The 12,605-nt window shown below is 39.7% G+C and overlaps 1 protein-coding gene and 1 pseudogene across 2 annotated transcripts in view; one reads left to right on the plus strand and one right to left on the minus strand.

The window, feature by feature from the left end:
* Positions 1 to 6,255: 6,255 nt before the first annotated feature.
* ZNF699 (zinc finger protein 699) overlaps positions 6,256 to 12,605 on the plus strand; it is a 14,881-nt gene continuing 8,531 nt past the window's right edge. Inside the window, exons 1-3 of the mRNA XM_003797978.2 lie at positions 6,256 to 6,299; positions 6,642 to 6,730; positions 11,405 to 11,457. Of these exons, the coding sequence (XP_003798026.1) occupies positions 11,410 to 11,457 (48 nt within the window). The 5' untranslated portion in view covers positions 6,256 to 6,299; positions 6,642 to 6,730; positions 11,405 to 11,409. The remainder of the gene's footprint in view (positions 6,300 to 6,641; positions 6,731 to 11,404; positions 11,458 to 12,605) is intronic.
* On the minus strand, positions 9,350 to 10,359 carry LOC100966602 (annotated as a pseudogene). The gene has a single exon (XR_154434.2). The product of XR_154434.2 is annotated as a high mobility group protein B3 pseudogene (transcript).

Here is a 12,605-nt window from a genome sequence, read left to right on the forward strand (position 1 = left end):
TCTCAGTGGAATGACATTTTCAAAAAGTCAACAAATCACAAAAGTACATGTGTATAAAAACAAATACCATATGTAATCACTAATAATTGGCAGCTAAATGATGGGCACACATGGACACAAAGATATATAAATGACAATGGAAATCAAAGAAGGGGATGAGGGGGTAAAAACTACTGGGTACAATGAATACTGAAAGTCCTGAGTTAAGTACTATACAAGGTATCCATGTAATGAAAACATGTGTATTCCCTTAATATTTTGAAGTAAAAAAAAACACAAAGGCAGACTACAAAAGAGTACACAAAGAAACTACAGATACAGCCAGAAAACAAACAAAATGGTAATGTCCTCACCTATCAACAATTATTTTTAATGCATTAAATCCCTCAATCAAAAGACAAAAAGTAGCTGAATAAATACAAAAACAAGATACAACTATCTGCAGTCTACAAGAAACACACTTTAGCTTTAAGGAATATAGAATGAATGTCAAAAGTTTAAAAAGCATATTCCATGCAAATGATAGCTAAAGGAAGAGTAAAAGTGGCTATTCTTGTGTTAGACAAAATAAGATATAAGGCAAAAAGAAGAGACAAAGAAGGGCATTGTATAATAAAAGGATCAACTCATCAAAAGGATATAGCAATTATAATATATGCACCAATATACTTAGGGAGCTCATAATAGTAGCTCAAAACTAGACCTTCCAAAGAGCAATGTAACCTAAAAATATCAACAGATGTGAAGAAAGAAAGAGCAATACAATAAAAACAGACGATTTCAGTACTATCAACAATGGATAGATCATACACAGAGAACATCAATAAGAAAACAGTGCATTTACAACAAAATAGACCAAATGGACCTCGCAGACACATAAAGAACATTTTATCCAACAGTAGCAGAATACACATTCTTTTCAAGCATGCATGGAATGTTCTCCAGGATAATCAGATGTTAGGCAACTAAACAAGTCTTAACCAATTTAAGAAGACTAAAATCATAACAAGCATCTTTGTTGACCACAATGGTATGAAACTAGAAATCAGTTAACAGGGGAAAGTGGAAAATTCGCAAGTAAGTGGAAATTAGCCAAAACTCCTAAATAATTAAAGGTCAAAGAAGGAATCAAAGAGAAACTAAAAATAATCTTGAGACAAATGAAAATAGAAACATGACATACAAAACTTAGGAGATACAGTAAAAGTAATTCTTTTTTTTTAGAGACAGAGTTTCACTTTGTTGCCCTTGGTAGAGTGCTAGGGCATCACAGCTCACAGCAACCTCCAGCTCTTGGGCTTAGGCAATTCTCTTACCTCAGCCTCCCGAGGAGGGGGGACTACAGACACCTGCCACAATGCCCAGCTATTTTTTGTTGCAGTTTGGCCAGGGCTTGGTTCAAACCCGCCACCCTCGGTATATGGTGCTGGCGCCCTATTCACTGAGCCACAGGCACCGCCCAGTAAAAGTAGTTCTAACAGAAACTTTTATAATAATACATGACTGCATTAAGAAAAAAAGAAATGCCTCAAAGAAACCACCTAATTTCAGACCTTAAGGGACTAGAAAAAGGACAAAGCCCCAAATTAGAAGTAGGGCCAGGTGTGGTGGCTTACATCTATAATCCTAGCACTCTGGGAGCAGGGGTCCTTAAACTTTTTAAACAGGGGCCAGTTCACTGTCCCTCAGACCATTCGAGGGCCGGACTGCAGGTCCCGGGATGAGTCGGATGCTAAGCAGGACAGGCAGTGGCAGTAAAAACACCCGGCGGGCCAGATAAATGTCCTAGGCTGGCCGCATGTGGCCCGCGGGCTGTAGTTTGAGGACGCCTGCTCTGGGAGGATGAGGTGGGAGGACTGCTTGAGCTCAGGAGTTTGAGATCAGCTTGAGCAAGAGCAAGACCCTATCTCTACTAAAAACAGAAAAATCAACTGGATGTTTTGGTGGACACCTATAGTCCTAGCTACTTGGGAAGCTGACGCAGACAGATGGCTTTGAGCCTGGGCAAGAGAGTGAGACTCTATCTCAAAAAAAGGAAAAAACTACTAAGTAAGTAATAAAGATGAGAGCAGAACTAAATGAAATAGACAAAAGCTGGCATACAAACCTATGTAACAGAACAAAAGCCTAGGAAAAAAACCCAACATATTTATAGATCTTCAAGAAAGTTGTCAAGAATACACAAAGGGCTCAAATTAAACAATAAGAAAAGTGCAAAGAACCCTCTCTATAAGTGGGCAAGAGATTTGAACAGAAAATTCTCTGAGGATGATAGCCAAATGGCCAAACAAACACATGAAAAAATGCTCATAATCTCTAATTATCAGAGAAATGCAAACCAAAACCACTCTAAGATATCACCTACCTCCAGCAACATTAGCCTACATCACGAAGTACCAAAATACCAGATGCTGGCATGGATGTGAAGAGAAGGGAACACATCTACACTGCTGATGGGATTGCAAACTAATATAGCCTTTTTGGAGAGATGTATGGAGAATCCTCAAAGATCTAAGAGTAGACCTTCCATTTGACCCTGCAATCCCATTACAAGGTATCTACTCAGAAGAACAAAAATCATTTTACCACAAAGACATTTGCACTAGAATGTTTATTACGGCTCAATCATAATTGCTAAGTAGTAGAAGCAACCTAAGTGCCAATCAACCCATGAATGGGTCAACAAACTGTGGTATATGTATACCATGTAATATTATTCAGCCATTAAAAAAGATGGAGACTTTACATCTTTTACATTTACCTGGATAGCGCTGAAATACATTCTTCTTAGTAAAGTATTGCAAGAATGGAAAAATAAATATCCAATGTACTCCATACTAATATGAAATCAATTTATAAACAATTACATGCTCATAAGAACTAGAAAACACTAATATAGTCCAGTTCATGGGTAGAGGGAAGCGGGGGTGGGGGGCTGGGGGGAGAACTTTTGGCAGAAGGAAGGCAAGTGGCGGGATTTCACCTAACGTGCACATTGTGAGGTTGTATACGCCCCTCGGGGGGCTCTTCTACAAATGTAACTTTACCCTGGAAATGAGAACAATGTAACCTAAAAATTGTACCTTGACATTAATTTGAAAAAATAAAAAAAATACACAATGGGGAAAGGGTAGTGTGAAGCAGAATCACTGTGCACTGGTTACCACTTCAGCCCAGTGCATCTTGTGCTACACTTCTACTAACTGCTTGAGTCTGGTGAGATAGAACACTCACACATAAAGCAATTTATTTCTTACAGATAAGGAGAAAGGACAACAGAAGTCTATGATTCAGAGCAAGGTGGTCCTCCAAGACTTAGAAAAAGCTTCTCAGGCTGGATGGAGTCTCAGTGTGTGCCCTACTTGCGCTGTAAATGAGGAAACTAGAAAAGTACTCTAGGCTTCATACCATAGGGCAAAGTGATTTGCTAGGTTAAAACGTTAAAGAATATACTGTTTCTAAAAGGGACAAGAACAGAGCTCAGAGTAGTCCAGCCAGTTCCTCCTTATCTCAGGATAAAGCATTCCCAGAATATTCAACAGTTTGGGTTTGTTTTTTTTTATTGATTAAAATAAAGCTGGAACAACAGTTATTCTTCAGAACTACAAGTGAGAAAGGGAAAAACGGGGTTGGCTCAAGGCCACACAGTCTTTTCAATAAATTGTGCTGTGAAAATTAAATGTCCACATATGGAGGGGAGGCATCTCAGTGCCTCTGACCCCAAAAGTTAGTTCCAATGCCTGGCTTCACTTAAATACCACTTGGCAAAAGCTAATGAGGCAAAAAGGGAAACTATACACACATATATGAAAAGTTTAAAATAGCACAGAGCAATGCCACAACAAACTAGTAAGCTGCATTTTAAAGTTAAGTGGGCCAATTACATAAAACTGTCCAGGGTAGTTATGCCAATTGAGTATCCTACTGACTGAGTGGATACCCCCTATCTATTTCTCGATGATCAATATCCTATCCTCATCATCACTTGTAGGGGGTTACAGGGGGTTGGGGTAGGAAAAAGACTGTGAGAGGAAGCAATGCACAAGCTTTGTTAGGTGGTGCTGGGACAGGGTTGCATGAGAGAAGTCCCTCAGTGTATGAGACCCGTCAGGGACTTACTAAGCAGGAACCACCATCCAGAAAGGTAAGAGGACAAGAATATGCTCAGAGGAGAGGGATATTTGAGAGGGGGGTTACATGTGTAGGTGATATTGTTTAGCAGCATGGCAAGGAGTCTCTGGCACAGAGATCTCTGAAGGGTCATAGCAACCTGGGGTCTTATAACCACAGGGCTCCCTGTTACAAAAGGCCAGTAGATGCTGAGTGAGGTTTATGCAAAACATGCTGCCCACCTGTAATCCCTGCTACTGAGGAAGATCACTTGAGTACAAGACTTGGAGGCTCCAGTGCACTTCAGCCTGAACAACATAGTGAGAACCTATCTCTCAGAAAAAAAAAAAAAAAACCTTAAAAATGTATAAAATGTGAATTTTGTGGGTCTCAGCCTTGGCTTGAAGTGAATAAATTAAGAACCTAGGAGCCAATATACAAAGGCCATCTTTAGTACATTTAATAACCTTAATTTCACATCATACCAGAATACATTCCTTGAGGAGTAAAGATTAAAGAAAAATTTTTTTAAGAGACAGAGTCTCACTTTGTCACCCTCAGTAGAGTGTTGTAGCATCACAGCTCATAGCAACCTCCAACTCCTGGGCTTAGGCAATTCTCTTGCCTCAGTCTCTCTCCTGAGTAGCTGGGACCACAGGTGCCCGCCACAACACCCTGCTAAGATTTAAATATTTTAAAAAGTGATAACATTTGGAAAAAAATTAGGAAAATATTTTTAGAGTCCATAGTTTGGGAAGACTGTTTTTTCCTTTTATTGTTTGGGATTCAATCAGGGTACAAAGAATTAGGTTACAATGATTGCATTTGTTAATTAAAGTCCCTCTTATAATTATGTCCCACACCCAAGAGGTGTGCCATACATAGTGACTCCCATCCCCCCCTTCTGCCCACTCCCTCCTTCCCTTACTCCACCCCTTATATTTTCGACTGCCTTGAGTACACTAGATTCTTGCTTCCCTATTCTGTGATGCTTTACTAAGAAGAATGTGTTCCACTTCAATCCAGGTTAATACAAAAGATGTAAAGTCTCCATCTTTTTGAGAAGACTTTTAAAAGCAAACTAGGAAACCCAGAAACCATTTCATTAAGAATATAGATTCACTATGTAAAATTAAATATTTTACACAGATATAATACCATAAACTAAGTTAAAGGAGCAAAATTGTATTATCAACTCCATAGTTCCATAAATATTTGATAGTGAACATCAAAAATTATCGACAAAGTGTCTTTGTAAATTGGGTTTAAAAAGGGACTTCATTAACTTGACAAACACAATCTACAGCAAATAGCTGATTGGGAATCTTGGTACTCATCACTAACCAAGACAAGAATACTTAACTCCTTTCTGACTTAAAATATAGCTTGGGAGGCCCTGCACAAACACTGAGAAAAATGAAGTAAATTAGACCAAGAAAAAACTTCATAGAAAATATTATTCATATATGAAGTATCAAATAACGAATCAACAGTTACTGGAGTTTAGTAAAGTTTCCAGATAAATAGGTCTATTTAAACAATTATCAATGGCTTTCCTCTACAGGAGCAGTAACCAATAATATAATAAAAGGGAATACTAAAGGCTTTAAGGACTGAATGAATGGAAAGTAGAAGTGTATTTCATAGATTGCTAGGCTCAGAGTTATAAGTATGTATGCCCTGCCTACAGTGCTGTAGCAAGGTGGAGAAGAATAGGTATAAACACGATTAATGAGCATCCTCTACTCCTTGGCCACTTGCAACTTGGACCGGAAAGCCTAAAGTTTGCCCCGCCCTTAGGCCTAGTCAAGCACCGCACCCAGCCCTCATCCCTGGCCCTCAACCAGGTTTCACCCTACCTCCACCCCTAGGCTGGTCTTGCTCCAGCCCCAATCGGCAGGCGGAGCCAACAGTCTTCACGGCTTAGTCCCGCCACAGTTCCATCCGTTGTTCTAATTCTTTACCGCCAGTCCCTATGGAAACTAGTGTTTCTCATCCACTCGCGGCCATAACCTCCTTTGCGGTCCTTGGCGTTCCCCGCTAGCTCCCAACACTTCTCTGCGGGGTCACTTCGTCCCAAGTTCCCAGGCCTGAGGCCCCACCCCTTACGCTGAGGGCGGTGCCGACACCGAGTTTGCGCACGCGCGATCCGGCCGCCATGTCCCCCTGCCCCTCAACCGGTTCCTGAGGTAAATTTTTCCTTCAGTTCGCTCTCTATCCGGTCCAGCCCTACCTCACTCATCCCCGAGAGACCGAGGGCTTGGTCTGAGGGTCTGCAGTCAAAGGGCGGCCTACTGGGCGGCCTTCGTCCCTCCTGCCCGGACTCTGCCTCTGGGGCCTCCCCTTGTCGCGCTGCCGCCTCTGAGAGCCAGGGGTCAGCTCCCCGGGCGGCCGGGGCTGGTCCCCAACTTATTCCATCAGGTACTCCAGGGGTGAGTCCCGCGGTCAGGGCGATTCCGATGCATGCTAGACTGAAGAGCCACTGTCATATTGAATCAGCCTTCCAAAAGCATCCTTTGCTCTCTTTCCAGAAAGGAAAAGCATCTCTGCCATTCGGGTCACGGGACAAGCTCCTGGACCTTGTTCTTTCGGGGCTGATCTGTAGATTTCGGCCTGTCAGGTGAGCACGGGGTGACATTTGTCTCAACTTGGTCCCCAATTCTCCCCACTTGATGCATTAGGTAGTAGTTTAGTCTGTGATGCATCAGTTTGACATATTATATTTAGGTAACTAAAGGGAATTGATTTTTTTTTTTCCGCAACAGGGTCTCGCTCTGTTCCCCCACTCTGGAGTGCGGTGGCGCGAGCACAGCTCACTGCTGCCTGGAACTCCTGGGCTGAAGCGATCCTCCCGCCTCAGGCTCCCAAGGCGCGGGGACTATAGGCGTGAAGTTCCCGCGCCCTGCCTGTAATTGCTTTTTAAATACTTTGTTAACCCCCCTCCTTGCCAAAAGCAGTTTGTCATTAGTAAAACGATACATTTGTATTTCTTTTTCTTTTTTAATTTTAAAATTTTTTTCCTCCTTTTTCCTTTTAATTCCTTGCAGTTTACATTTCTGTTTCTTTACTGTACAAACAGGACCTTCGGTTCAATGTAGAATAGCATATAATTTGTGTCTTTGCCTTGTTTCTGATCACAAACGGAACTATTTTACTATTTCATCTTTAAATAGGATGTTTGCTGTGGGTGTTAGTAAACTTTTTTTCTGACTAATAAAACCTTTTCCCTTCTAGTCTTTTCTAGTGGGCAAATTATTATTACCAATGGATATTGAAATAGAGTCATCACTATTTTATATCTAAAGTGATAAGTCATATAATCTTTGTTTTCCTGTTAGCATGGTGAATTATATTAATAATTCAGTTTTTAATCATCTTTCATGAAATGAACTTAGTTTGTAATTTATTCTCTTTATTCATTTCTCAACTGTACTAATATTTTTATATCATTTTGCAATTGTGTGTATGAGATCTTTCATATTTTTTTGAGTTGTACTCTTCTGGTCTTAAAAATAAAGGAAAACATTTTTCCTCTACATTAGAATCCATTATGTATTTAGTCACTTTGCCTGTAAAACAGTTTGCAACTTCTGTTTGCCTTGTGGACATGTTTTAATCTAGCGTTTTTTCTTTAATGACTGTATGTAATCTTATTTTGTACTTATTTTTGGTCATTTCTGGAAAGTTGTACTGCATTTTAGAAATTCATTAGTTATCTGTATTTCTTTATGTCTATGTGTATTTTAATTTTTGATGTATTCTTCCTGTGACATCTGTATTTATGACACATTCATAACTTTTTCTGTCTATGCTCTGTTGCTCTTTGCCAATCTCATTAGCTTTTCAAAGGATACATTTTTAGCTTTTATGATTTTATTTTTTTAAATATTAATTTTGTCTTGTTCTTTTTTCTTTCTAAATCTTTGTACTGTTCTTTTTTTCAACCCTACAAATCAATGGTCAGCCTATTACTACTGATTTCTTTTCCTCTAAGAGTTGGTTATGCTTATAAATATATTAATACTTCTACTAAACCAGCTGTGGATTTCCAGTGTTATCTGAAATAGTTAATTTAAGTTTTTGCTTCTACTCTGTCCTATAACCAGTACTGATTTGTTTCTACTTATCCCTGTAATGTGCTGCATTTTTATATAGCATGCACTACTACTTGAAATATTTTGTTTATTTATTGTCCTTGCCTAAAAGATTATAAATTCCAGGTGCTTCAGGATTTCTTTATTTTGTTCAGTCTTCATTCCATGTCACTGCATGTAGTAGTGTCAGGGTAAATATCACCTGAATAAGTACAAAATGGGGGAAAAGGGCCAGGCACGGTGGCTCACACTTGTAATCCTAGTATTCTGGGAGGCTGAGGCAGGTGGATTGCTTGAGTTTAGGAGTTCAATATCAGCCTAAGCAAGAGCGAGACCCCATCTCTATTAAAAATAGAACTATCCAGGTGTTGTGGTGGGCTCTTGTATTCTTCAGCTACTTGGGAGGCTGAGGCAAGAGGATCTCTTGAGCCCAAGAGTTTGAGGTTGCTGTGAGCTATGACACCATAGCACTGTATCAAGGGGGACATAGTGAGACTGTCTCCAAGAAAAAAGAAGAGACAAGGACCTTGAGGGAAGCATCCTTGCTCAAGACATAGAGCTTTTTCAGGAGAAGGAGCTCAGAGATAGCACATTTGAATAGAATTCTTCATTTTTCTGCTCTCCATAGCACCCAACAGGAGTCCAGACTAAATCCTGATAATGTTAGCAAATTAAGGTCTTTTTTTTTTAATGTAATACTGTTTATTTAACTTTAAAAACATTTCAGCATTCTAAACATACAAAAAATAACAGAACGTTGCAAATGTGTTTAAGTACAGAAGGTTCTTGAACTTTCATTGATGCAGCGGCTCTTGCGCTTGCCGCTTTGCCAACAATGAAGAGTTCTACGGTTTGTTTTAAAACAAACAGTTTAAAAACTACCTCACTTAACTAAAAAAAAAAAACCAAACACTTCTCATGCCAGCTGACCCCCCTTTGTCCACAGCTAAGAATGGCAGCAGAATGCTATGTCACTATATACAAAAACAAGACAACCTGAAGCTAAATGGATGCCCGCCTCATTGTCAACAGGTCCAGTTCACAGTGCACACCCTGAGCTACAGCCCCTCTGAAGGGCATCTTTCCCCATGGCCTAACGCCAAGCAAGGAGCAGCAAGAGTTGGTCTCGGTTGTTTTGTTCTTTCTACAAACTATAGATATGTACAGTTGATAACTCAGGATTTCTAGCCAATAACCATACAGTTAACACCTTACAAATTAAAAAAAAATGCCAGAAACATCTTTAAATGCCTTGTCACACCAACAGCAAAGTGCACAGAGTGAGGAGAACACAAGAGTGCCTTTTCATTTTAAAAATGTTTGGAAATATGTACAACTTTGATACAGTTTCAGGGTGCTCCAGACACCTATGGTCACTTCATGTAAACCACTGACAATTTCTAGAGCACTTTGAGACTATAATATGATCATGATCAAATTTTGTGATTAAACCTAATGAGGGCAATAGACATTTTTCAATTAAGAGATGTGTCATTTACGGCGCTCCCCTACTCTAAGGTATTCACAAGGAGACAGATAAACAGTTTTTTATTCATCCTCTTCCTCCTCCTCCTCTTCATCTTCTTCATCTTCCTCTTCCACCTTTTTCCTGGCAACTTTAGTGGGACCCTTTGCACCATCAAACTTTCCTTTAGACTTGTAGTCAGCGACATCCTTCTCATCCTTCTCCTTCAGCTTGGCTGCCTTAGTGATGTAAGGCTGCTTTTCACTGTCACTTAAGTTATTCCACATCTCACCTAGCTTTTTTGCCACATCTCCAATAGAGATACCAGGATTTGTAGACTTGATCTTGGGGCGGAATTCTGAACAGAAGAGGAAAAATCCAGACGATGGCCTCTTGGGGGCATTCGGGTCCTTCTTCTTTCCTCCTTTAGCCGGTCCATAACCCTTCATTTCCCTATCATAGCGGACTTCTATCAGCCTTTGCCATTTCATCAAATTTAGACTTCTCTTTCCCAGACATTGCCTTCCACCTTTCAGAGCACTTCTTGGAAAATTCTGCAAAATTTACAGGGGCCTCTGGGTTTTTCTTCTTATGTTCTTCTCTGCATGTCTGCACAAAGAAGGCATAGGCAGACATCTTGCCCTTTGGTATCTTGGGGTCACCTTTAGCCATCTTGACTGTATTGTTCGCTAGTCTCGCAAATTAAGGTCTTAATATCAACTATAATTTAAGGTATGTACTCAGAAATGTACTCATTGGTCATTTGGGCATTGAAGATAAATAGACTAGCATTGATATCCTGCCTCAGCAACCTTCTAATTGGGTAACACTGAGCATGTAGATTCCTCAACTCTAAAGTGTAGTAATAATATCTGATTTGCAGAGTTTCTATGAGAAGTAAATTTTCTAAAATATGGACATCTCTTTGCAAAGTCTCTTTGTTGCTCATATGGCACAAATTGTTATTAATATACTAAAGAATGTTGCAAATTTTTTATTGGCTAGTAAAATACTAGTTCTACTGCAGTGGAAGTAATTTGAAATTTTGTCCTTTGAAATTTTGTGATATTATTGGTACTATTCTCAGGGATGACATAAGTCAAGTATTCTTATTTTATTACTACTGTACTGTCCAGGCAGATTTTAGCATGTGAACCACAGCATTGCTGTCTTCTCTGCCTCCTTGTGTGGGATTCAGTGGGTTGATTCTTTTTCTCAGAAACTGGATTTTGGTGAACTTCACAGCTTATGGGATGTGGGGGCAGTGGTCAGGGAGCAGTAGTGCCTGCTAGCCAGCCAAGGGATGAAGTAGTAAGAAATAATGGGAATGGAACTCTCAGAAACTAGGTGTATAAATCAGTACTCTCTTGGATTTGCTCCTTGATACATTTTTGCTTTTTGTTATCATGGGAAAACTGACCCCAAAACTTGTTTAGAATTCAGTTAGCTTACAGAATAACACTTTCAACCTCTTCTTTTTGATCCTTAAGGACCAGAGCACTATTTTCTAGTTCTAGGGGAGATAAGGTTGGTCCACCTTCATATAAAATTAGTGTATGCTTGGGTATCTTGGGGTGTGTGTATGTGTGTGTGTTTATATGTATTTTGAGGGGAGTTGTCACTCATTATAGATGTGCTGCAATATCCCAGTTTATGAGTGTAGGAATTGTGGGGAGATCTCATGTTACTTTTTCCTTACCCCTAACTTCTCAGTATCTTGCTTTTCTTTATGAAGGGGACATGGAGGAAGAAAGGACAGCTACTGAGTTACAGAAAAATACGGTACAGGTAAGTAACAGGTAATAATTCTCTAGAAGAATATTTCTATTCTCCTCCTAATTGTTTTAGAGCACAGGTTAATAATCTATTTCTGTATCAGACTTCATCGTAAGTATTTTAGGTTTTGAAGGCTATAGAGTTCCAATACTACTTTAGTTATTTAAACAGGTGGCAGGTTGGATTTGGCTCATGAGCCATAGTTTGCTGACCTCTGACCTAGAATACAAGAAAATATGGTCTGCTATGGATCTGGTTTGAAAAGTTGTGTTTCTGTAGGCTTCTGGGCCTCTAATGTTTATGAAAAAAAAAAAGGAAAAGCTCCTATTCCTTCAGTGTTTTTATTGATTAAAACCTTGTCTGGACTTGACTCTGCTTTTCATGTTCTGCTGATTGCTATGGCAGGAATAAGGTAGCAGGTGAAATTGTCTCTGTAATAAGAAATAGATGGTGTCAGTGTGGGAATTATTCATTTCCAGAAAATTTCTCTTATTTCTATGATATGCTCTGGACTTTTCTGGACCATTCTAAGACTAGAACTGATCACTGTGTGTGATATTATGAAATATACAATAAATCCAGAATTATAAACATCTAACTTACATTCAACTCACACTTAGGAATAGAGGCTATTACAATAAGTCCCCGAGTTATGCACATCACAATATGCATTGTGATGTATGGCTCACAATTATGAACAGAGGCTATTACAGGTAATAGGTAAATGTACCTATCAACTTACATACAAATTAAACTTAAGAACCAACCTATAGAGCCTATCTCATTTGTAACCCAGGCGACAGCATGTATACTTGGTTTTTTTCTGTTTCCCGGCACAGAGCTCCTAAAACCCTTGGACTCTCTAGAGCATTAAGAGTAATTTTTTGTGTGCTAAGGAGATGACTGGTGGCTAGCAGTCCCTAGACAATCTCAGGATGGGGGTTGGTTCAGAAAGATGGAGGCATAATTAGAAGGTTTGGATTTTCAGCTCTATCCCCCAACCTCTGTGGAGGGGAGCAGGCTAAAGACCAGTGATTTACTAAATCGTGCCTATGTAATGAAGCTTCTATAAAAATCCAAAAGGACTGAGTTCAAGGAGCTTCTGGATGACTGAGCACATGGTGGTTCTGGGAGGGTGGCATGGAATCTCTTTGCCAATT

This window comes from Otolemur garnettii, unplaced genomic scaffold (genome assembly GCF_000181295.1).
Source record: "Otolemur garnettii isolate 467f Iridium unplaced genomic scaffold, OtoGar3 scaffold00127, whole genome shotgun sequence".
Taxonomy (NCBI): Eukaryota; Metazoa; Chordata; class Mammalia; order Primates; family Galagidae; genus Otolemur; species Otolemur garnettii.